The sequence below is a fragment of the Mugil cephalus genome, chromosome 1, assembly GCF_022458985.1.
Source record: "Mugil cephalus isolate CIBA_MC_2020 chromosome 1, CIBA_Mcephalus_1.1, whole genome shotgun sequence".
Taxonomy (NCBI): domain Eukaryota; kingdom Metazoa; phylum Chordata; class Actinopteri; order Mugiliformes; family Mugilidae; genus Mugil; species Mugil cephalus.
Window position 1 is genome coordinate 18,080,852 of NC_061770.1, and position 22,269 is coordinate 18,103,120.

The 22,269-nt window shown below is 47.4% G+C and overlaps 1 protein-coding gene across 5 annotated transcripts in view; it reads left to right on the forward strand.

Annotated features, from left to right (window-relative positions):
- Nucleotides 1-22,269, forward strand: part of rerea (arginine-glutamic acid dipeptide (RE) repeats a) — a 122,114-nt gene that overhangs the window by 57,737 nt on the left and 42,108 nt on the right. For all 5 annotated transcript variants that reach the window (XM_047605890.1, XM_047605899.1, XM_047605916.1 and 2 more), the window contains one exon: nt 2,570-2,640. In XM_047605890.1, the coding sequence (XP_047461846.1) occupies nt 2,570-2,640 (71 nt within the window). The remainder of the gene's footprint in view (nt 1-2,569; nt 2,641-22,269) is intronic.

Sequence of the window (22,269 nt, forward strand, 5' to 3'; positions counted from 1 at the left end):
ATGCATGCATACAAACATCCAGCCGGCCGGCCGCACACTTCCATCCTAAAAAAGAAAAGAAAAGCCCATCCCCCCACTCATATAGACCCCCGCCACAGTTAAACCTCCCGTCCCTCCTCTTTCCACTTCTCCACTTGAGCGAGGAGACCCACTTCCAAATTCACAAAATGGCAGGAATGTTTAACAAGCCAGGCCAGACCCCGGAGGAACCGTGTGGCCCGTCGTTTTCAATCCCACCCCCACCCCCACCCACCCCCCAACTCCCTCTCCTCCTCTACCCCACCCAGCCTCCCTCGGCGTTAACTTGGATTTAACTTTCACACTCGCCGAGCTTCGCGTTGTAGCCGCTTTCAGAGAAAATGCCCTTGAGGTAGTAGACTTTTAGAGCCCAGGATGAATTCGAAATGTGCTTTAGACGTTCGAAGAATGGACTCGCTTGCCGTCTGCGAATGATTAAACTAGATCCCTGTCTCTACTACTTTTTTTTTTTTTTTTTTTGTCCCACCTCACCACCTATCTTTCCCACCCTCCCTGTCTGTTCTTTAATGCCTGTTGATGTGCTCAGGGGCGCAGACGTGGAGATCTGGCCTCTCTAAATGAATGTGCCGCCGAGGTGAGGGGACACTAAACCCTAATTCCCCCCGATTTGACTCCTCCGAAACATGTCATCTCATTCAGATTAGTCTCTTTTGTTCTCTGCCCTCCCCCCACTCCCTCCGTCCTGCTCCCTCCTCCTCCTCCTCCTCCTCTCCCCATGCCTTTCGCCGTCTCTCTCAGCGCACACTGCGTTGCTCACAGATCACACAATAGCACTGATGGATATTTTCATTCATGTTATCTTGTAAATGACTTCCAGGGATGGTGTAGAGGAGGGGGACGGAGACGGAGAGAGTGGTAAAAGCATGGAGAGGGCAGTAGCGAGAGGGAGATATAATGCGTCACTCGGAGCCACGGAGGGCGATAACCCACCCCTCTCCCCTCCCCGCCTCCCCCCACCCCCTCAAAACAGCTCATTCAGCCCACGGCCGATAACAAGCCCACCCTGGGGTTACGCACACATACACACAGCCTCTCAAAAAACAAAGCCCGTGATGTCAGAGGCGCACTTGTACACACCAGCCCCTCTACAAATGGTATCTTGGGTGTCAGGGCCATTTAATATCGCCGCCACCCCTCTTTTCCTCTGCGAGCTGCAAGATAAACCACAGCCAGATCGATAGCTCTGTTGACACACACAAATAAATAACAGATGACGGCCGCGTCCGTCCGTCCGTCAGTCAGTCGTAGAGAAAAGGTAGCATCTTTTGTTAGGGAAAGACAGCGCGGCTCAGACCTTCTGCGGGGAACAGCTCAGCACGGTAGCGCCAGCAGTTTGTGTTGTCAGTGTAAATCTTACCTATGGTGGCCCTATTTGTGTTTTATTTTTATTTTTTTCTTCGAAGCACACAGAGCTGCGAGACATTGTCCTTTTCGTGGTTGTGTTAATGGCAGCAGAAGTGCTGCACTCGGTTACAGCAGATGGTAGGAAAAACCAGCCATGGGAGCAGTCAAATAGCTCGTTAGATTGCTTCCATCTGAATGGAAGGTCGGAGCTGGTGTGCGTGCGTGTGATCTGTTTTTCCATCAATTAAGTTAGTAGCTTTTCATTGCTCTCCCCGTAGAGCAGGTAAAAACTCTGCTTTACAAGAAATGATTTAAACCAAAATAAATCTTTTTTTACGCTCAGTTTGATCGCAGTCTCACTTTTTTTTTTTTTTTTGGGTGGCTTTTAGAGGCAAAGGTGACTATTATGTTAATGTGGCTTTTGTGAAATCAACGCCGGGAGTTCCTATTCCATAATAACTCCCCAACACCTGGCTGTGTCTGGTAGGCACTGTGCCGGGCTTAGCTGTAACCATTAGCCGTGTCCTCCCGCCTCCTCCTCCTTCTTCTTTTCTTCTCCACAGAAGTGGCTGCACATTTTTTTTTTTTATTTTTGTTCCTCTGCAGCGTGAATGTTTTTGTCAAGGAGATGAGAGTTCACGACCTGGCCATACCACTAGTCGCATTCAATTTGACAGCACAGCCGGCCCAGGGGGGCGGCACCTCTTTGCACACGATGTTAGAGAGCGGCTTGTGAGGTTAAACTGCGTTTAAAAACTAATAATAAATCATATAACACAAGGTGGATTTATTTTTTTTTGTTCGTTTCACTCAAGCTAACCCGAAGCTAACCAGACGCACGTACTCGCAATTTTGTAGGAACAAGTTATAGCGATGACTGTGGGGTGGGATGAGGTTAAAGCCAGTATTGCTCACTGGTGTATAAATGGAGTGGAACAATAACATAATTCCCCTAGGGCGTAATGTTTGCTTTGGAAAGGCAACCTTGTAGCGCTCCAAAAGTCCTTAATCCTATTACTTGCATTCCAATTGAATTTGACTCAAGGAGAAAAATGTCTTTTCAGCAGAGGTAACAGCACACAAAATAATATACTACTGCCTGCTTAAAAACATGAAAGCCTTGAGAAGTGTGAACATCATCTTTTAAACCCCCCTCCCCCCCTTTTTTTCCCCTCCTCACTTGCAGATTGTGTGTACATTGAGAGTCGGCGGCCCAACACTCCCTACTTCATTTGTAGCATTCAGGATTTCAAGCTGGTGAGTAGATTTGCATTTCTTACTGTCTCTCCCTTCGTCATGCACCTGTGTCCTCACACTATCCTTGCACCCAGCCCACGCCAAGCCAAGATTTAATAGAGATCATAATGGTATGCAGTTTGGTTTTTAAGATCATTTTATATGCTGGGGTTTGTTTTGTTGACAAATAAAAAACTCCCTCTGAGGATCCGGCTCCATTATTACCCACCTTTGCATTCCAGTGGCAAGGTAATAATGCCCGTAATGGAAATATAGATGTGTGTCGAAGCACTTAATTGATTTAATGAAGCAGGCTGTCACCGCTTTTCAATTCACTTTTTCTTCCTTCTACTTCTTCTTCTTCTTTTTTTTTAAACAACCTAATGTGGTCAAATTGCCTGTTTTTGCTGACTTAAGAAAGAAATTAGTTTTTAATTTGCTTTGCGGAGAACGGCTGATTCATCAGGCTCGGCCAGTTTAGCGAGGCAGCGCTTGTTTTCTCAGTAACAGGACACTTAAAATGTATCACAGCCACACACACACACACACACACACAATTGATTTTCTCACACTGCATTCTCTGTGTTTGCTAACGGGGAAGTTGTGTTTGAGTTCACCCACAACAGATTTGTCTTAGCTCGTGTAGCTGAAAAGGGATGCGACATTACTGTGTCGGAGATTCGGTTAAGTCAAATCATGCCGAGTATCTTCAATCACAATCGATTGTATAACCTCTCATAGTTGCATTGTCTAACTCTTGTGTTTTTACACTACCGACAACAATGATTTGCTCCATCTCAGAGGTCAGTGCACGCGGACAAATGCTGCCATTGGCCGAGGACATTTGCAGGCTAAAGTTCACCAAAATGCAAATTTCCCAGTGAAGCCTGAAATTGATTATGCAACCAAATGCGATTGTTTTTAATTGGTCCTTTGTATGGTTTCCAACTGCCGGGAACAAAAAAAAAAAAAAGTGGAGCACGTCATGGTTTGGGTTTGCAGCGATGTGACTGCCACTTAATGGGCACTGGAATATGTGATCGATGGGCCCGTGTTGCCAAATGAAGCCACAGCTATGCCCCCCGGAGCGAGTGTTGCCTGTTTTTTAACAGATTGGTCGTCGAGGCAGAGCGCTGCTGAGCACTCGGGGAGGGTTGGCTAGGCCCCGGGGCCAAACTAATGTCAGCCAAAAGCTACCATCAGCTAAGGGGCTGCACACATGCAATTATTTGATATGTGTTTATGCGCTGGTGCAGGTTTGAGTCATGTTTTAGAAAGGTCCTAGGGCTGGGCAGTATGACCTAAAATATATGTCACGGTGTTTTTAAAACGGAATCAAGGTGTTCACAGCATTTTCTACTGGTTGAGAGGAGGGATTAGTGCATTACAATGACTAAGGATGGACTATTTTACAGTGAGGATGAGTAAATATTTAACTAGTAGTAAAACTAGAACAGTAGCACTGCCTTCTGATGTGGAAATTTACAACCAAAAAAAAAAGAATTAAATGTTATCAAGATGATATGAAGGAAGAATTATTCGTGTTTAAACATAATTAAAATGCTTTGTCAATAGCAGCGCACCCGATTACCGTAATAATTATAATCTGCGCGCAACATTTTTTTTCTCATTCAAGAAAAGCTAAAATTGGGGATGTTTTCGGGGGCAGATTTAGCTGGGGGACAAATCCCCAGAAATCGGGAACGTCTGCTAAAAAAAAAAAAAAAAAGGAAACAACCGCTACGGCACCTTTTTATTGTTCTGCCTCTTAATTTTTCAGACCTTTCCATCTTCACCGCACCTCGAGGTGACGCAGTAGCACCGTGCGTGTTTAGAAGCGCTACACTGAAAATGGTCCGGTCTGAAACTATATATTATATTTACTTATATATCCGGTATGAACCGGTATACCGCCCAGCCCTAAAAGATCCCACACACGCCCTTGTATCCCGTGCTTTTGTGCAATAAAGGGCAGTTGTTGTGTGTAGCAGGGGTTTTAAGGTGAGCTCTAGGTCTTGCAGCCAGGCCCCACAGCGGCAGGGCTTTAATCGGATTGCTGTTAGAGAGTGCTGAGGACGGCAGGAACCCCCTCTCGTGCACTTGCGCACAAACGGCTCGCGTGAAAACCCACACACCTGCACCTTGATTAAGAGTGCCGGGAGAGGAGAGGAGAGGGGCCGGGGCAGACAGAGGTAATTGTCCGGGGATGGTAGACGGAGAATACTGGCTACATTAGCTGACCTCTCTCTTTCTCTCTTCTCTGTGACTGTCTCTCCGTTACTCCCTCCCCCAATCCATCTGTAATTAATGAACAGCCATCTGCATGCCTCTATGTGTTTGAGCAGACTGTACCCTTGTCGTCCTATGTTAAAACAACAAGCCCCGCTGGCTCTCTAAACTAGTACAGCGTTTTTCAATGAGCTCACTTTGTCACGGGGCTACACATCACAAAAGCCTGCTGCTCCCCGTCCCTTGCCACAGTGAAAACTCATCATCCCTGTTTAGTAATCAGAATCCTCCTTTGTGACGACGGCTGATACGGGTTGTAATTGCGCACGTTTCGGTATAAACCACCATCTAGTCGCTCCGCCCGTCATCCTGCGCTCAAAACCGGGACGGACGGAGCAGAGCAAAAAACATTCACGGTCTCGTTCTGCCCTTTCGTGGAACATAATGGTCAGCAGAATCTCATTTCCTCCCCTCGCCGCGACGCACTGAGAAGGAGAAACGCGACGGGGCAAGTTGAGATTCATGTAACCGAGCGTCACCGCGCACCAACTCATTCCCTTTATTCCCTCGGACTCTCGTCTCCAACCCCCACCTTTTGTAGCCGCGCAAATTATCGATCGACCCCCCTCCGCGTGGTGGAACGGGGGCTTTTGGAGACACAGCAGAGAGGAAGTGGGGGAAGGAAATTTTATTGCTCCTGAACCAAACAACCTCATCAATATTGCCCCTCTCGCGCCATTCTCTCCTTTTTCCCCGTCTATCTCCTCCCTCAGTCTTTAGGCTGTTGCAGTCTCACTTGTGTACTCTATCTAATGACCTGTGAATCCAATTAGTGGCGCGTAGAAATCCTGAATGCAGCCATCAATCTTCTCCAGCGAGGAGAAGAACGAGGATTGAAGGCCGCTCCCCTCTTCCCCTAATATCTCTCTCCGCGTTGGGATGATCCCGAGCCTCCTCGCGTGCATTCGCTCTTCCTTGTTTGACTCCGCAAAGCGCAGTTATTCAGCAATGACACGATCCATTCTGCAGCATTACCGGGGTCACTCCAGTCTTGGAGGACAATCTCTTTCCCTTGCTTGTTTACTCAACAGTGGCAGCAGCTGCGGTGCCCCGCGCAACCTCTGTGACATATTGATCCGGGCCGTATAGATTTCAGCCTCCTGCTTTTCTCCTAAAATGTCTGCCCGGATACAGAGATGACCAGTAGGAGGAAGGAGGAAGTTTGAGCCGCGGTGCGGTGTTCAAAGTGAGTGGAAAGTAAACCAATGAAAACCACCACTGTGTTATTAGTTCTCTGCCGCGCTCCACATTTCATTTACTAGATAAGGAACGTTTCTGTAATAACATTGGTGAACCTTATCAGTTTTTCAAAAATAAAAAAATGAAGAAATACTTACTAGCACAAAACAAGGGAAATTAAATTTTTATAAAAAAATTCTAAAATTTATTTTTTAAACCTGCGTTTGATGTGACTAGTTTGGTCAATTAATCAATGCAGCTTCCCTCCCGAGTGTTTTCTCACAAGGGCCAGTTTCCCTTCACGCCCGGTGTCTTGACCTTGTGATGTGTTTACTATCTATAATTGATGAGAGCGATGCAGTGTGTTCTTTGCGTGGCTGCGGGCGTGAGCCATTTTACCGATCGCGCAGGCGCGCGACGCGGAGCGCTCGCTCGGACCTACGTGAGCCGCCTGCGAGCGCGAGGGGGCCAATCCAACACAATAAGCCGGTTTGACAGCGGCTGAGCTGCTGAACAGTCCGCGCCCATATCTGCCCATTGACCCTGACTTCGCCGATCCATCCTGCTTTCCTTACCTCAATTCTCTCCCCTGTCTCCATTTCTCTCACTCTCTCATCTGTCCGTTTCTACACTTCATCCCCCCTCCCTCCTCCCACCTCCCCCCAACCACCACCTCATCCCCGTTCCTCTTTATCTGCTGTCACTCACCTCCCTCCCTCCCTCCCTCCCTCCCAGCCCATGTTCAAGTCATTGTGTCCATGTCCTCGACGCTCATTGACCCTCCTACCTCCCTCTCTGCTTGTATCTAACCTCATTTGCTGTTATTGGCCAAGTCAGCCGTGCTCCATCCTCCCTCCATCATTCCTCACATCCCCTCTCTCTGTCTGTTTCCTCCCAGCATCCCTGTCCCCCCCTCCCCTCCTCTCCCCTCTTTTGCTAATGGAGTGATTGCAGCATTTCTCCCTCCGGGAACAAGGGATAGAGGAGCCCAGTATGCCAACACACACACACACACACACACACACACACGCACACACATTTCCACCCCTGGATCTTCCAGCTTATGGACATTTAATTAGATGCCACGTACAATGCAATTATCTTACCAGGAGTCCAGCTCATATGTTGCAGGCCTGATCAGCTTAAAAGGATAAAGGATTTTCTTTTGTCATAAAACCCGCATACGTCATGCGTTGTCATTTTGCTCCCCTCGTTTGGCAGCGGCGGTTAAAACCAGAACGAGATTAAGCGTGCAAGCAGATCTGCTTCGCACTTTGCGTTTTCGTACATGTTTGTCCAGCGGAAGCGCGCTCTGACGGAGTGTTTGTTCAGGCTTCCAGCGCTGTCACGTCACATGTCCACACGAGAAACATGAATGCCCGCGCGCGTTATGGTAACTGATGGGTGTCGGGGGTAGTTTGATGAGATGCGCCCGAAAGAAAGGGTGCGTCTGGAAATGAATTAGATTTGCGAGTGAGCCGCAGTCGCGTTGAGGAGTGTTTAGGGTCGGATTTAACGAGCAAGATTTGTGCGTGTTGGTTTGCATGGGCTCAGTCTGGCTAATCGTTAGGGGTTATTTTTTTTATTTCACGGTGTTTTATCTTGCACTTCTCAGATGAAGTAGTAACTATTGTCGTTCAACGTGTCTTCAGTGCATATTTTTTCCAAAAATGATTTGTATTATTGCCTGTACACTTTTGTGTTTCTTTGTTCCATCACTTACTTTCTGAAACAGGTTGAAATAATTGATTGCAGAGCCTAAGCATTTAATTAGCAGAGCGCTTTAACGTCGACGTGGAAAACTGGTATTTATAGTTTAAGTATGTTCACAGCGTGACACGTTTGTTTCTACGACTACAGCGGAAAACCAGGACCCTTAGTGTGCTGTTATATTTTAATGATGCACAAAATGGAGGCTTAATTTTTTAGTGCTAGATCAATTTCCCCTGCAGGAAGCATCTAGCTGCTTGCTTAGGAGAAGTTAAATGCTTTAAATAGACACTGTGTTAAAGTCCTGTACAGATTCATGTGATGAAAAAAAAAAAGCTTTATAACATCTATAGTTGTTGGTGTGTGATCGGGACATATGCGCTGCCCATGTGTGGTTTCCTGTATGCGCGGTTGTGTTGGCTTGATAAAACATCACACTTGTCATGTAAACAGCGTGCGTATACCTCTGATTCACACACACACACACACACACACACCAAATGTTAATTGTATCTCTCGCAACTGTTTCCTGATGGTTTTAGCTGGCGCTTATCGTGCTGCCTTGGAAAATGCCACCTATTCAAAGCCCATAATTAAAAACATTTGATAAAGATGCAAATATATGTGCATAAATACGCATGCTTAACGTGAGCGGTTATTAGGTTTTCTGCGGACCCTGACTACAGCCCTAATGGAATCCAAAGCGCCGAGAATTAGCTTAACAATGAGATCCGCTAGCTAATTAGCTCGCGGCTATATCGCCCGTGTGCGTTCAGACCCAAGCAAGAGCATCGCTTAATGTACACGGCGGCATCGGTAATGAAGTTCCCTGCCGTCCCTCTGATCCGTCCCCCTGATTTCTCCCTTTTTGTGGAGCCGCGGTGTCAAAGCGATGCAGCCGTGAGTCAATCAGAGCGAGGACGTCAAACTGTAGCGCTCCACCTGTGTTTGGCGCTGAGGCGTTGGGAAGGGTGGTGGCGGTGGTAGGAGGCGGACTGGGCAGCCATCGCTTGTCTCCTGTCACTGCCTCAAAGTCTGAGTTTCCTGTTTTTATCTTCCCGTTTCTCCCCCTCGCGACCACCCTCCTCCCCTCCCCCCATCGAACATTTTGAAATGCAATTATGGATCAGTGAGCACCGCCATCAGTCGCACTTCTTGTTAATATTTATCGAGTAGAGCAGCAGCCGCTGCCATCTCTTGAGAGAGGGGCGCTACAGTCATTAGGGGCAATTTCGTGTGTGTGTAAGTGCGTGTGTGTGCTGCTTTTCCTTTCATTCCACAGTCCACTCGGCGGCTGTAAGCGAGCTGGTACATTTCACAGGCAGGAACATGTGGAGGTGCAGCCTTTCACAATTCTCTTAAGTCTTAAGTGTCTGCTTGTCTCTGCGCTCTCTGTGAGGAAGCAGCTTTGACAAGGGCATCTAGGCGTCTATAGACATGGCCGGCGAGGCGAGCCTGCTGCAAGCTGTTTGATTGAAGCATTCTGCCTGTAATGTTCCCTATTGAGCAGCAGCCTTAAAGCAATAGAACCGCAGCACAACAGCTACTAAAGACTGAATGGCCTTTCATTGTCAGTTACCGACCAGAGGAAAACAGGACAGAAATCGTTGCTGACACTTTACTCCTTAGCTGCAGCGAGCTGGAGCAGGATAACTCATAAAGTGGAATAATTCTTTTGATTCGAACAAATGAATTCTGCTCAGATTACCTAGCTTTCCGTGATAAATAGCCCCCTCCTTTTCCTCTCCATGCAGTTGGCAGTGACTAGACCCCTTGAGCAAAGCCTTTTTTTTTTTTTTTAACTGCTGTTTTGGCAGTATCAGGTGACTTTCTCCATTATGAGCGTTTTGATTAATGCTCCTCTATGAGGAATGAGGCACCCCACCAATCCTGCCTTCTCTTGGCGTTCCCTCCCTCCCTCCCTCCCTCCCTCCCGTCCTCTGGCGCTGCACACTTGAAATTTCATTGAGGTGAAGCCATTAATGCCATTCTTTGTAATAACATTAGGTCATTTAAGCTGAGGTGTTGGGGTCACTAGCTGCAGCAGCTGCTGTTTTTAAGCAAGCATGTTCTTAAGCGGACGCGATCTGCAAGGCCGACAAGTGCTGGTCCTGCTCCGGTGTCAGTTTGCAAGCTCGGTGCGTTTCTGAAATCGGAGGGAGACAGGCGTGCCTCTCTCAGGCTGCTGCAGAGCTCTGTCTTTATGGGGAGGCAGGTTAGATTGATTGTCCACACGACCACTGTAATGAATAAATAAAGCAATACAAATGGCAAGGTTGAGATAACAACACATTTCAGACCCAGCGAGCGGAGTGAGCTTTATCCGGCTCTCCTCGTGGGTATAAAACGAAACCCACCCAGCCCCTCTCCACGGCTCCTCGTCTCTTCTCTCCCTCTTTTCATCTTTTTGGACAGATAACACTTTTTTCTCTCACCCTCGCTGCCCTCCCTGTGCATTAGCTAAATGCTGCTATGGAAACTAGTTGTTCGACCAATAGGATTGTCTCTTTCTCCGGGATTGGAGGCGGGAGGGGAGAGAAGTAGGCAGGCTGAAATCAAAATGGGGTTGTGTGTGTGTGTTTTTATGAGTGGTGATTACTTTCCCAGATGGGGAGAGGGGTGCAGCCTCCGGACAATAGGGGGTCGGTGAGGCTGAAGGGGGCAGGCCAGCGGCCGTAGCATTTTCATAAGGCTCTTTAAAAGCTCAATCAATAGCCACTCTTTTGACCCTCCACTGCTAAATTATTCAGCGGAGAAGCCTTTTGACCCATCCACCCCCCCCCCCTTTGGAGTTTCATTAGTTTACTCTCAGCAGTTCTACTGCGTCTCTCACACTTGGGTGCCATGCAAATTTCGAGATGTCATTTTCAGTGACAGATGACATTTGAGGCTGGAGCTAATTTCACCCCTTGTTGCGGAGGTTTGCCGGAATATTCGGCTCCGCGCCTCAAACGCTCTTCTTTATTTTTTGCCGGCACGAGTGAAAATATCTACTCTTGATGTCTTCACTAGCATCTGAAGTGAATCCACCGCGCTGTGGTGGAGCGCTGCATTTTTATCTTAGAAGCAGCAGAGCAAACAGACACGCTGCCTTCTGTGGCACCGGCTTTGATGAGAAAGTGGGAGAACAAATGTAGCAAAGGCGCCGGAGAGATTTGATGCTCTCGAAATCTGCAGGGCTCTCAACCTGGTTGTTTGTACGTGACGATAACGACGAGGCCGGTTTCATTACGTGACCCGGGTCTTACTGTTGAAATGAGAACTATCTACTCCTCCATAGGGGGCTGCACGCTAAATTACAGGGCTATGGGTCCTTTGAAGTAGGCTAATGTTCACGGCGTTGCTGTGACTAGACGGCTTCCACGGTGAATACCGTAGCACTGTCGTGTCTGTTTAGCGTTTCATTATCTCTGTATCTTAGTAGTTGTGTTGAGTATTCAGAGGAGAATCGCTCGTCTCTTCTTGGCCACCCAGTGTGGGGAGTAGTAACCAGACACTAAACACATTTGCGTGGACCGGTCAAGCTTTAATTGGATTGGCCTCTGCTCTGAAAATGGACAGCTAATTTTACCTTCACCTCCTGGCCTTCTCCCACATTACATTATCACTATTCCTTTCTGTTTTTTTGCTGCTTTTCATTTCCACTCTCTACTTTTCACCTTCCCTCGGCTTAAGTAGGTATCTGGCGTGTCTCACCGCTGGTTCGCAGCTCAGCTCAGTGTAATTTCCAGCTTGTCCAATGTGTGACATGCCAATAAAAAAAAATAAAAAAAACGAAGAATGAGAGAGAGAAAGAGAACAGGCGGGGAGAAGGATGAGGGGAGGCAGGAGGGTGTAACTCCGTGGAAGTGGAGATTTACAGTGGTATCGAGTTCACACGCTTCCACTAGGGCCCTGTTTTTTCCCCCCTTTTCTCCATTAAAGAACACATGGTGCAAATTAACTCTTGCCAGTAGAGAGAGCGAAGGAAGGAAGGAAAGGAAAGAAAGAGGGAAGGAGGGCAAGGGCATCGGTCAGAGAGGGGCGCAGACATGAGAAGAGGAAATTTCAGGGATTGCTGTGAGTTCTGAGGAATGTCTACACTTTGTACCTCGGGACCCGCTGCCTCTCGCGCAGCCCTTGGAACAACAGCAACATCACCGCAGGCCGCCATCTCCAGCAGCTCCCCTGCAGCACCGCTGCAATCCTGCACAGACCCCTCTGACATTTTGTACACGCGCTCCAGCCCCGGCGCGCCGCCGACTCTATCCGTCTCCGAATGCTTGTTGATCTAATGCAACACAACTGGCTCGCACATGCTCACACTTTGATCGCGAAAAAGGGAGGGGATATCGCTCCGTTTAAGAGCTCTCGTGTGTATTTTCTCAAGAACAACTCGGCCAATATATGCGAACGAGAAACCCCTCTTCGACAAACCGAGAGTCTTAGTAGTCATGTCATCAGGATTTAGACAGTGGAGCTGCTCCATAACCGGCGAATGAAAGACTTTTCGGGGGCTCACGGTTCAAGCTTTTGCTCTCGAATCAGGATTTTTGGTAGATTTCGCGAAATCCGCTGAAACATGAAATGCGCCGAAAAATCTCCGGAGACTGATGGAGTGCAGTTTCAAGTCTCTAACACAAGTAGATGATTGTCTTCCGTTGTGTCTACGGCGAAAACTGCAAGTGATAGAAAAGTAGGACAAAGGCTGTTTGTCTCAGATATTAACAGTTTATTTTTCTAGACTCACAAGGAAGGTTGTGTACGTTTTGTGTTTTTTTTTTCTACTTTTCTTTTCCACGCCCTCTGCGGCTGTGGCTGGCGTTGCATGCTCTTTGATGGGCGAGTCTAAATTGTGTTTGCCTGTCTGTCACCGCCAATGGATCACATGCACTCAGGGAACCACAGCTGCAAAGGCTCGGAGGCGCTTCACCACACTTCCACATGCGCTACATTTATTCTGCGGATAGGTGTTTGTGCTTTTTCAGGACTTCAAGGCATCCAAAACATTGCCCCGCGTCATTATTGCTCCGTTGCGGAACCCGAACCCCTGTAGTCTTCCGTGTTTTTTTTTTTTTTGCCGGCAGATGCCTCAGACATACCTTCGAACATCATCTCTGCCGGTTTATTTTATTGTTGCCTCGATCTCAAACAGCCTGCTACGAGGCAGCATAAACACTGTGATGTTAAAGACATTTCCTGGCATCAAAGGGTCGGGGCTGTGCTATCCCCTCAGTAGCTGTATTCATTTCTCCTCCCGCCACGCTCAAATGCTCTTTGTTCCTCTCTTTATAGGAATGTACTTAACAGTTTGGCAGTGTTGTGTTTGTGAACAGAGCTTCCTTTGTTCCAGCAGGCAGTTAGCGCTTGTGTACAGAGCAGAGGAAGGAAAGTCTGCGTTATTAAGCCTACTGTTAAATTAGCCTAAGCGCTATCTTAATGAAATGATTAAAAAAAAAGAATGCAGACCTCCCCTAAGTCTCCTTTCTGTACAGTTGTCAAATCCCTTATGTCTTTTACTCAATGGCTTCTCCTCTACCCTTTACAGTTGTGAAGGCTGCTGCCCTGCATTGCGGTGTGCATTGAGAGCTTTATCTGACACGCTCTTTAATTCCTTCTCTTACTGGTTTTGCGGAGCTAATTGAATCAGAACATTTTAAATACGTATTTTTTTTTTAATCCCGACGGTACAAACACTGTTCTCCGGTCAGACTGAGCTGAATAGACTTCAAACGCGGCATCACTAAGTGCTAACCTTGGGCTGTTGAGCTTAACAGCCCGTTTATAGTTAGCCATAATGCTCTCCCCATTTGTGGTTGAATAACTCTTTATAAGCGCCCATCAGTTTTAACATTATTCACGTCTTATATTCCTCATCTGATTCCACGTTAATTCTCTCGTCTTCTCCTTGCTCGCCCCCCCCCCCCACACCTCCGCTGTCTTCGTTCCTTGTGATGAATCTCGTGCCTCTGGGCATGTTGAGCTGGGGGCCTGATCCGATTGCGGCTCAGCACGCGGGTGCGTTCGGACGGGTTCACGCGCAGAAAGAGGCAAAAAAACAAACAAAAAAAAAAGCTTTCCTCTCACTTCTCTTTCTCCCACCTTCACCCCTCTCTCCAGGTGAAATGGAATGATTTAATGTGCGTCCCCGTCGGAGTGGGTAATGGAGTTGGTGGATGAGCGCGGAGGCTCTCTCCATCAGCAAGTGGAGGTTGCGAAGGGGGCAGTGGAGGTGATTGAGCCCCCCCACCGCCCCCCCTCACCCTCCAGCCTGCCTGGGTGCACTCCTTGTATAAATGGCGACCCCTCGTCCTCTCTTCCCCGCGGAGCCAAGATACACACTCTCTCTCTCACAGAAAACACACACACACACACCTCATTTCTCCAGCGTGCACACCGCGGCGGAACTTGTGCTTACACTCTTTTAGCTGTTGACTCGTGACGGCACCTGTAGGGGACTGATGAAGCTCGCTGTTAACAGATGGCTGGCTGTCTCTCCGAGTGCTTTCTGGCACGGGGCGTCGTCTCTAAAGGTGCCTCGCCGGATCAGTGCAGGTGTTTTTATACGGGGCCGCCTTTAAAAGATGATCAAACATAATGTCCTCGGTTTTAATTCGGTTTTTTGAAGCTGCTAATTTGGCGTTTAGCTCGCGTTCGTATCAGGAAAGATCGCGCAACTGAAATAAAGTCACTTTGAGCCGGTCTCAAAGGTTATATTGTAGTGCAATACAAATGCTAATCCAACGAGAGGAAGGTACATAGGGAGAATATTGATTACTGCTATTGATCACACACACACACACACACACACACACACTGTCCTTTCTGTGCCCCTTTTGTCTTTTTCTTTTTTGTGTCTCCTCTTACCGACAAACATTCTGTGTGCTTACATCTAGCCCACTCCAGTATAAAGCCTAAACACAGACACAGTGTCTATCCTTAAGAGAGTAGACTTAACAGCCCTGCAGTCCTTGTGTGGATGGCTGTTTCAGATGCTTGCTCAATTCATTACACAGCAGCAACTGGCCCATAATTAGGTGCAAACTGTTTGCTGCCATGCTAAAATGCCATTTAAATGCCAAATAGCGTGGGGGTGTGCGTAATGTGTGGGATCTCTGGCCCTGTTGCTGGAGACTCTCGGCTGGATTGTTGCCGCTGCCAGGGAGAGGTTACGCAGAGATAAGTGGCTGCTCTTGCCTGCATCGGCCTCCGCTGCCCTTGTTAGCCCATCAGCTAGGACTCCTCATCCAGAGCCTTTCACGCTCCGTGAGCTATTGTTAGCAGAGATGCTATCTGGTAAATGGAGGAGGGTTGGTTAACTAATTAATGTGCGAGTGTGTACGGACGAGCCAGTCGCTCCCGCCTGCTGCCGGCACGGTTTAGGCGAGCTTAGCTAGTGTGGAAAAGCTCAGGGTCAGCGTAGCTTTCCATTCACACGCGAGAGCTCTGTTTTTTTTTTTATGTCTGCGGCATTAAGTCTCTTACGACCACTCGCAGCTGTTTTCAGCTCTTTGATAAAAGTATTTCGCCTGTGTAGTTCTAACACCCACTCCGAGCTGTTTCGTTTAACTAGTTTGACTTTAAGAGGCCAGCTGATAGTCTTTGGCTGGTGAGCGCGGCACCACAGGCCCATATAAGGAGCGTGTGTCAGCTCTGTGTGGTTCTGCACAGAATCACAAGGTGTCTGGAGCCCACCTGTCAAGCCCCACCACAGCCATCTTTAGCACCAGCCAGACAAAAAAAAAAAAACACCAGAGCGCGGTCGGCTTTGCGCCAGATGGCCGACGTGCTATGCTAACATGCTATAACAGCGATATTTATTATGGTAATATGTCATGCTAAGCTTGCAGTCAGTGCTTTCCTTGAATGAAAAGAAGCAGTGTTTTCACTGGGCTGGTGCAGCAGCCGCTGAGCTTTATAGCCTTTAAAGTGAAGCAGGGCTGCACGTCCCCACATCCCTACCAAAGACTCTAATGTGTGTGTGTTTTCTCTGTGTGTGCGTTCGCATCACTATATGTGAGCAGCGTGTGTAATCACTCCTAGCTGGCGGGCTCGGAGGGAGAGGTTGAATCAATGCAGTGGGCTATGAAGAGAGGAGCGGGAGGGAGGGAGGAGGCTGATCGATATCATAGCAGCAGGGTGGGGTAATATCCACTCCATGCAGAGCCACCGCAAACAGGGGGAGGATTGTGGAAGTGAAGCGGGGGACACGGAGGAGAAGAACAGAAAACGAGAGGGAGACGAGGGGGAAGGAGGGGCGGCGGTAAAAAAAGATGCAAATCTCCGTGGCGCCGGTAAACAAGAGGCTCTGTGTCAATCACCAGATGAAGTGGCACATTTAGCATTCTCCTCTCTTCCGCAGCCATTCCAACACTGCTGGGGATTGTTTGCTTGGCAGCCGCCCGCCCATTGGTCTGGGGGACGGTGGCGGGGCGTGGCCACGTCCCCCGTAACGTATGGGCTGCCATGGCAATGATGCCCGCTGTTAAAGAGAGTCATCAATAACCCCGCCCCGTTGTATTCCACAGACTGTTAGTCAATGTCTGCTGGATCATTCCATCATCAGCCTATCATATCACTCTGCACGCGCAATCTATTACACGCATCCACTCTGTTACAGAGTGCCGACTATAAGAACACCCAATCACCCTCCGCCCAAGGACAGCTGGATGTCAATCACACCTCTACAATGGAGGGAAAGGGTTGAGCCGCTACCAACAAAACCGTTTCACACATAAACTACGCAACACGCGGCCCTGCCTCTGTGCTGCTTTGTTGTCTGATGTTGCGTGCCCCTCTTAACCATATCTCATGCCGATGCTGATTGCACGGTACGGTGAACTGCGTCTCCTTTCCGCTTGATTTAACTTCAAAGCCGCGACTGGGCCGAGCGGAGCGGGCTTCACATGGCCGTTTAGAGCTGGGAGACAGGATGTGATGGCGGACAACTGAACTGTGCACTGTAAACGGACACTTCCTCTGCGGTGGGTAGGAAGTCCCCGCCAAACCATATGGTCACACTGGGATGCACAGATCATCTGTGTTTGTGTGCGCGCGCGTGTGTGTGCATTCCTTGGTTTTCCTCTCCACGGGTTTTCCGAGCGTGTTTGTGCATTTATTCGTCTCCTCTTCCTGTGAGTTGTCCTAAACATGCTGTTACAACTAATTACACAGACCTGGCCTCTTATCTGCCGTTGAGTCATTTTTATTTATGTTTTTTTTAAAGACGGGATAGATGTGTGTGCGTGTCACCTTTCAGCGCCGGTGGCAGGGGCAAATGAGGGGTGAAAGTGAAACGAGGAGGCGGCTTGCAGAAGAGAAATCCCTGTTTCAGACTCGGCAACAACCTCTCCTGTCTATTCTTTCCCTTTTTCGTCCTCTTCTGCTGGTAAACAGTCATCCTCCTCTCCCCCTTGACAGAGTGAGCTGAGGCGAGTAATTCCCTCGTCTACAGCAAAATCCTTTACCTTCCTTTCCCAGTCCTGGACACTGCTGCTGCTGCTGCTGCTGCTGCTGCACAAAGCAAATGCATTCTGAGCTGCTGCTTCTCTCTGTGTGTGTGTGTGTGTGTGTGTGTGTGTGCATGTTCAAAGTGTGCCTTTTGATTTACAGGCACACACAGATAAATGGGCGGAGAAGGCTTTGATGTGCCTGGGTTGCAGAGAGTGGAGATGTTGGTGTGTTGTTCAACCTCTTTGTCTCGCGCTCGCTCTCGGTGGGCGCTCTTGTTTGTGTGTGTGTGTGTGTGTGTGTGTGTGTGTGTGTGTGAGTGTGAGTGAACGGTAACCAGTGTGTTTGACACACTGCGCTCATCACGACTTCAGTGTTTTCCCCCATGTTCTGCATTAGTGAGCAGTTGTTTACTTAACCGTGTCTTCTGCCGTGTTGCAGTAAAGAGTCCGCAGCAAGAGGGGCTTTGGATTTCTTTCCTCTTCCTCCTTTTTGTTCCCCCCCCCCCCTCGCGAGCCCTGCAAAATGGGCTTTTTGGTACGTTGCCATTTTTTGAAAAATGTTCCGAATATTAAACAAAACGGGAAAAAAACGCGCAGCACCCCTGTTTATTCCTGTAATCGCATGCGAAAATGTAAATGAACACTGTCTTGTCGTGATGCATAATGTGTTCTCGGCGTGTCAGAGCAGGAAGTGCATTGTATCTGCCTTAACGAATTCAATAATTCATACGTTCCTACACCTTCTTATCTTCCCCTCTCCTCTCCTGAACATTAATCAGCTGCGTTTAAATCACAGTGGATTTGTTTGTGTTCTTTATGCTCGTTTTTAAATTGAAATTCATTTCCTTATTTACATTTAATGCCTCATTAGCTCTACCTGCCTTCGGTGCCGTACATCCAGTTTAAGATAAACTAATGGCAAAACATCTCTTGTTTTTTGTTTTTCACGTGCTTCAAAATTAAAACTAGCGGTGTGTTAATTGTGTAGGAGGAATATATAAAATACTCAATTGATAATACTATCAGAGAATTCATTTCAGTAGTCCTCCATTATGTCACTAAATAGTGGACTGCCTTGATTTATGCTTTGTGTTTTATTGTTGAATACGTTAACTCAAAGAAGCAAATCGCGCAGACAAATCCTGACACTCCTGTGTGTCTGATGCGTTTCAGCGCACCCTGTTTAAAAAATGGCCGCAAAAACTTGTTTTTGATGCGCTTAAGGTTTCTGAAAAGGCTCGGACACAGAAGAGTCTCTCTTTTGTGAATGGTGCTCATTGCATTGTGCTGTGTTGACACTACGAAATAACTGTGACCAGCCACATCGTCAATGAGTCACCGCTTGGAAGTGTGAAAAAATGAAGCTGGGCCAACCTTGATAAGCCGCATATCATGTTTGTCATGTAGCAACAAGTTAGTTTTAAAGCTTCATTTCAGTGAATTGCAGCCTGTTGCTCTATCGCTGGCGGAGTGAGTGTGTGTGTGCGTATTATTGAATTACTGAATCTCTTTGTCTCCAGAAAACACTAAAAACAGCTGGAACACAATACCAGCTGGAAAAAAACAAGATCCTGAAGCACTTGTTCATATTTCCTCTTGTCATTATCTTCTGTGATTTATTTGTTTTTTTGTTTTCCCATTTGCTCGCACCCTCTCTGACCCTTTTCTCATCTTTGGCTCTATTTATTGACACAAGCGAGCAGGTTGTTCCACTTTAAAACAGTTAATGGAATGTACGCAGTTGTTCACATACCCTTTTTCCAAAAGTTGGCTTCGAATTACTCAAATTGGGTGTTACGTGCAGTCATCACGTCTTCCGTGACTCCGTCTTTCTGACTCATTCAGAAACTTCATTCCTTTATCGTGTTCACAATATGGCGACTGTCCTCGCCGGTCTAGACTGAGAGTCATGCAGCACGGCTCCTTCTAGCACTGGGCCAGCCTTGTTATTGCAGCTGTGTTGTCTACAATACATCTCTTGTTGCAGCGCAGCGGGAGGCTGCTCAGAGCTTCTGGCCTCTGCGCGCACATGTGTTATAACCACATTCTTCCCCCGGCAAACACGGCGCACGGCTCCGGCGAGTAGCCATTTGATTTTTTTCGGAGCTGTAACTGTATTTGGCGAAGGACCTCTGCCGTCTTTTAAATCTCTGAGGGCACATCTTGATAGCGCGCGGCATTTGCATCCGCGCTCGCATATTGTCACACACATAGGCAGGTAATTTGCATGTGATTATTTGCATATTGTACAAAGCAAGCTCGCCTGACAGACCACCCACTGCTCGCCTGGTGCGGCATCTGGCTGATACACAGCTTACATGATGTATTACTGATAGGGGCAGTGTCATCGCTGGAGACTGACTGACAGGCAAGGTCACCTTCAGGTGGGGGAGGGAGGGAAAGGGGGGAGGTGGGGAGACGGGGAGAGATGGATATCTTCAGAAGCGAAACAATACAATCACAAACGGCCGAGCTGTCTGCGATGCCGTCCGTCCGGTTTCACACCAGTCGTTAAGATCTGTGTTTGCATGATACTGTCCTCCACTTCTTTGCCTCTATCACCGTCCTCTCTGTCTGCTGCTTAAGGCGAGACACTACAGGTGAATAGGGTAAAACATTTTAACTAATAGATATCACCATGAAACTTCTCCAGTTCATTAATTACATAAATACAATAATAAATAAAAAAATTCTGTGCATTCATATTAAATATGCAAATGAGGCGTTATCTACTTAAATATGCGCTAATTTGTATACATTTCCAGAACAGAAATCTGAATAATCGCTAACGTATTAGATTTCCAGGTATCTACTGAGGGAGTTTTGGATATCTCTTTTAATACCCGCAACAGTACAAAAAATGCATTTGTGCCATGTTTTTCGGAGTAAAATGTTATAAATCAGGACATTTCTGGCTGTGCAGAAGAACTAATTTTGAGAAAACGGCCTTCACATCCTCCAAAACACATCATATAATCATATCAAGATATATAATATCAAAATATCAGATTAAATTATCAGTAAGTTAATTCGAGCGTGAAACATGAACGACGATCCGTTGCTGGTCGTCTCCACCTCCGTCGCCTTTTCCCAAGGATGAGTCTGACTTCCCGTCTCCTCTCCTTCCTGTGTCTTTTCTTTGACCTTTCTTGCTAATTTGAGCAGTAATTTTCTTCTTAGAGAAGACTTCACGGCATTTTTTAAAAGTCCCTCGCAGATGAACGCAGGCCGGCAGAATATCCGGTTACGCTTTTGAACGAAGCCAGTCAGTGAGAGTTTGAGTTTAGCTTCGGATCTTCCTTTCTACTCTCACAATTAGTTGCCAGTAGAAAGGATATGACCATATTTGGATCCGACAGCCCTCTACAGGAGAGAAAAGAGTTTCACAACGGTACCTCACATGCCGTTAATGAAACAGCCACATCTCACCTTAAATTCTTACAGAGTAGCGTTTTTATGTTTGTGTATATATATCAGGAAATGGACTCTGGCATGTGTATTAGAAGAATCATAAATATTCCCATTAGCTGTGTGTGTTGTTGTGTCGGCCATACGCATCAATGCGCACACACACACACACACACACACACACACACAAGAAGCCTCTCAGTTTCTCTGTATCTATGTCACACACACTCCCTGCAGACTCTCCTCTTCCCCTCATGGCCTGACAGCTTCTCTCTAACATGCACTCACATAAGCATGCACGCCTTTTACCAATCACTGTCCACATCAGTCTTTGAAGATACTACACACACACACACACACACACACACACACACACACAGCCTTTCCACTCTTCACTCACATTAACCTACACCTGAAAGTTAAATGTGTGTGAATTATACCAGAGGGGGTGGACATCGATTAGCATTGGCTTAAGCAAGCCTTCTCATTTCCTGTTTTCCATTACAGCACTCAGTCAGCCCACAGCTCCATCTCTGCCATGCCTTACTCGGAAGGGGGGGGGGGGTGGCTGCCACTCATAGTCACACACACACACACACAGATATATTTATATATATATATACACAGTGTTTGGATTAGCTGGCCGGGCAAACGTCCAATATGACAAATCCACACACACTGATATTCATATCCTTTCCGCACGCTCCTCTCTGCGAGCATTCCTCCTCTCTTCCTCCACAGCAGAGGTCCGGTCTGTATTAGGAAGACGTCTCATTACCTCACCGGGCTATGCTAACAAGACAAAGCCAACACAATGGATTACGGGGTGAAGTGCCAGGCCGGTTTTAAGGCAGCCCGTGTCTTCCCGAGAAGCCGCAGCATTCCTCGTTTTTTTCTTCTGTTTGTGTCTCACTCCTGAATCCTGACTCGTGGGTATTACCTTGAGACCAGACAAGTCTCCGCTCTCATGAGAACATCCCGGCCTGTACACTATCACACATCCACACACGCACACACACACACACACAGTAGAAGCCAGGTATCAAAGCGAGATGGCTTTGAAGCGGCTAAATGAAAGGCTGAAGGCAGAAATGACAATGTTTTCTGGCAGGCTTTAACTGTGTGTCTGGCTGAGCGGGAGAGCTCGGGAAATAAAGTCAGTATTATGATCTGAACATCCAGATATGAGCTCTCCTAACCGCCTCCATCTGTCCTCCTGCAGCCTGCGTTTGAAGTCTTACTTGGATCTGCGTTCTAGTCTATACCCTGCGAGTGCTGCAAAGATTTCCCACTGCTTTCTCATACAAGATTGTGTGTGTGTGTGTATTTGCATTTAGCCCAAACCACTGAACACAAGCTGTCCCCGGTGCACTACGCCTGTGTTCTGCAGTTAATGATCATCATTAGCCAGTGTATTTTTTTTTTCCTCATATCCACTTTTCCTTTTTCACTTTAACAGTGCTGCTCTCTTTACCATCACTAAACTTGTCTTCAATTTCCTGCCTAAAACTGCCGTGCGGCTGAAGTATGTTGGAGGCAAAGACAAATATTTAAGTTGGACACAGCTCAGCTATTTTATGGAGCGAGCGGCCAATGCTAGTGTTTCTCAGTTCTGGCTGCCACTCTCCGTCTA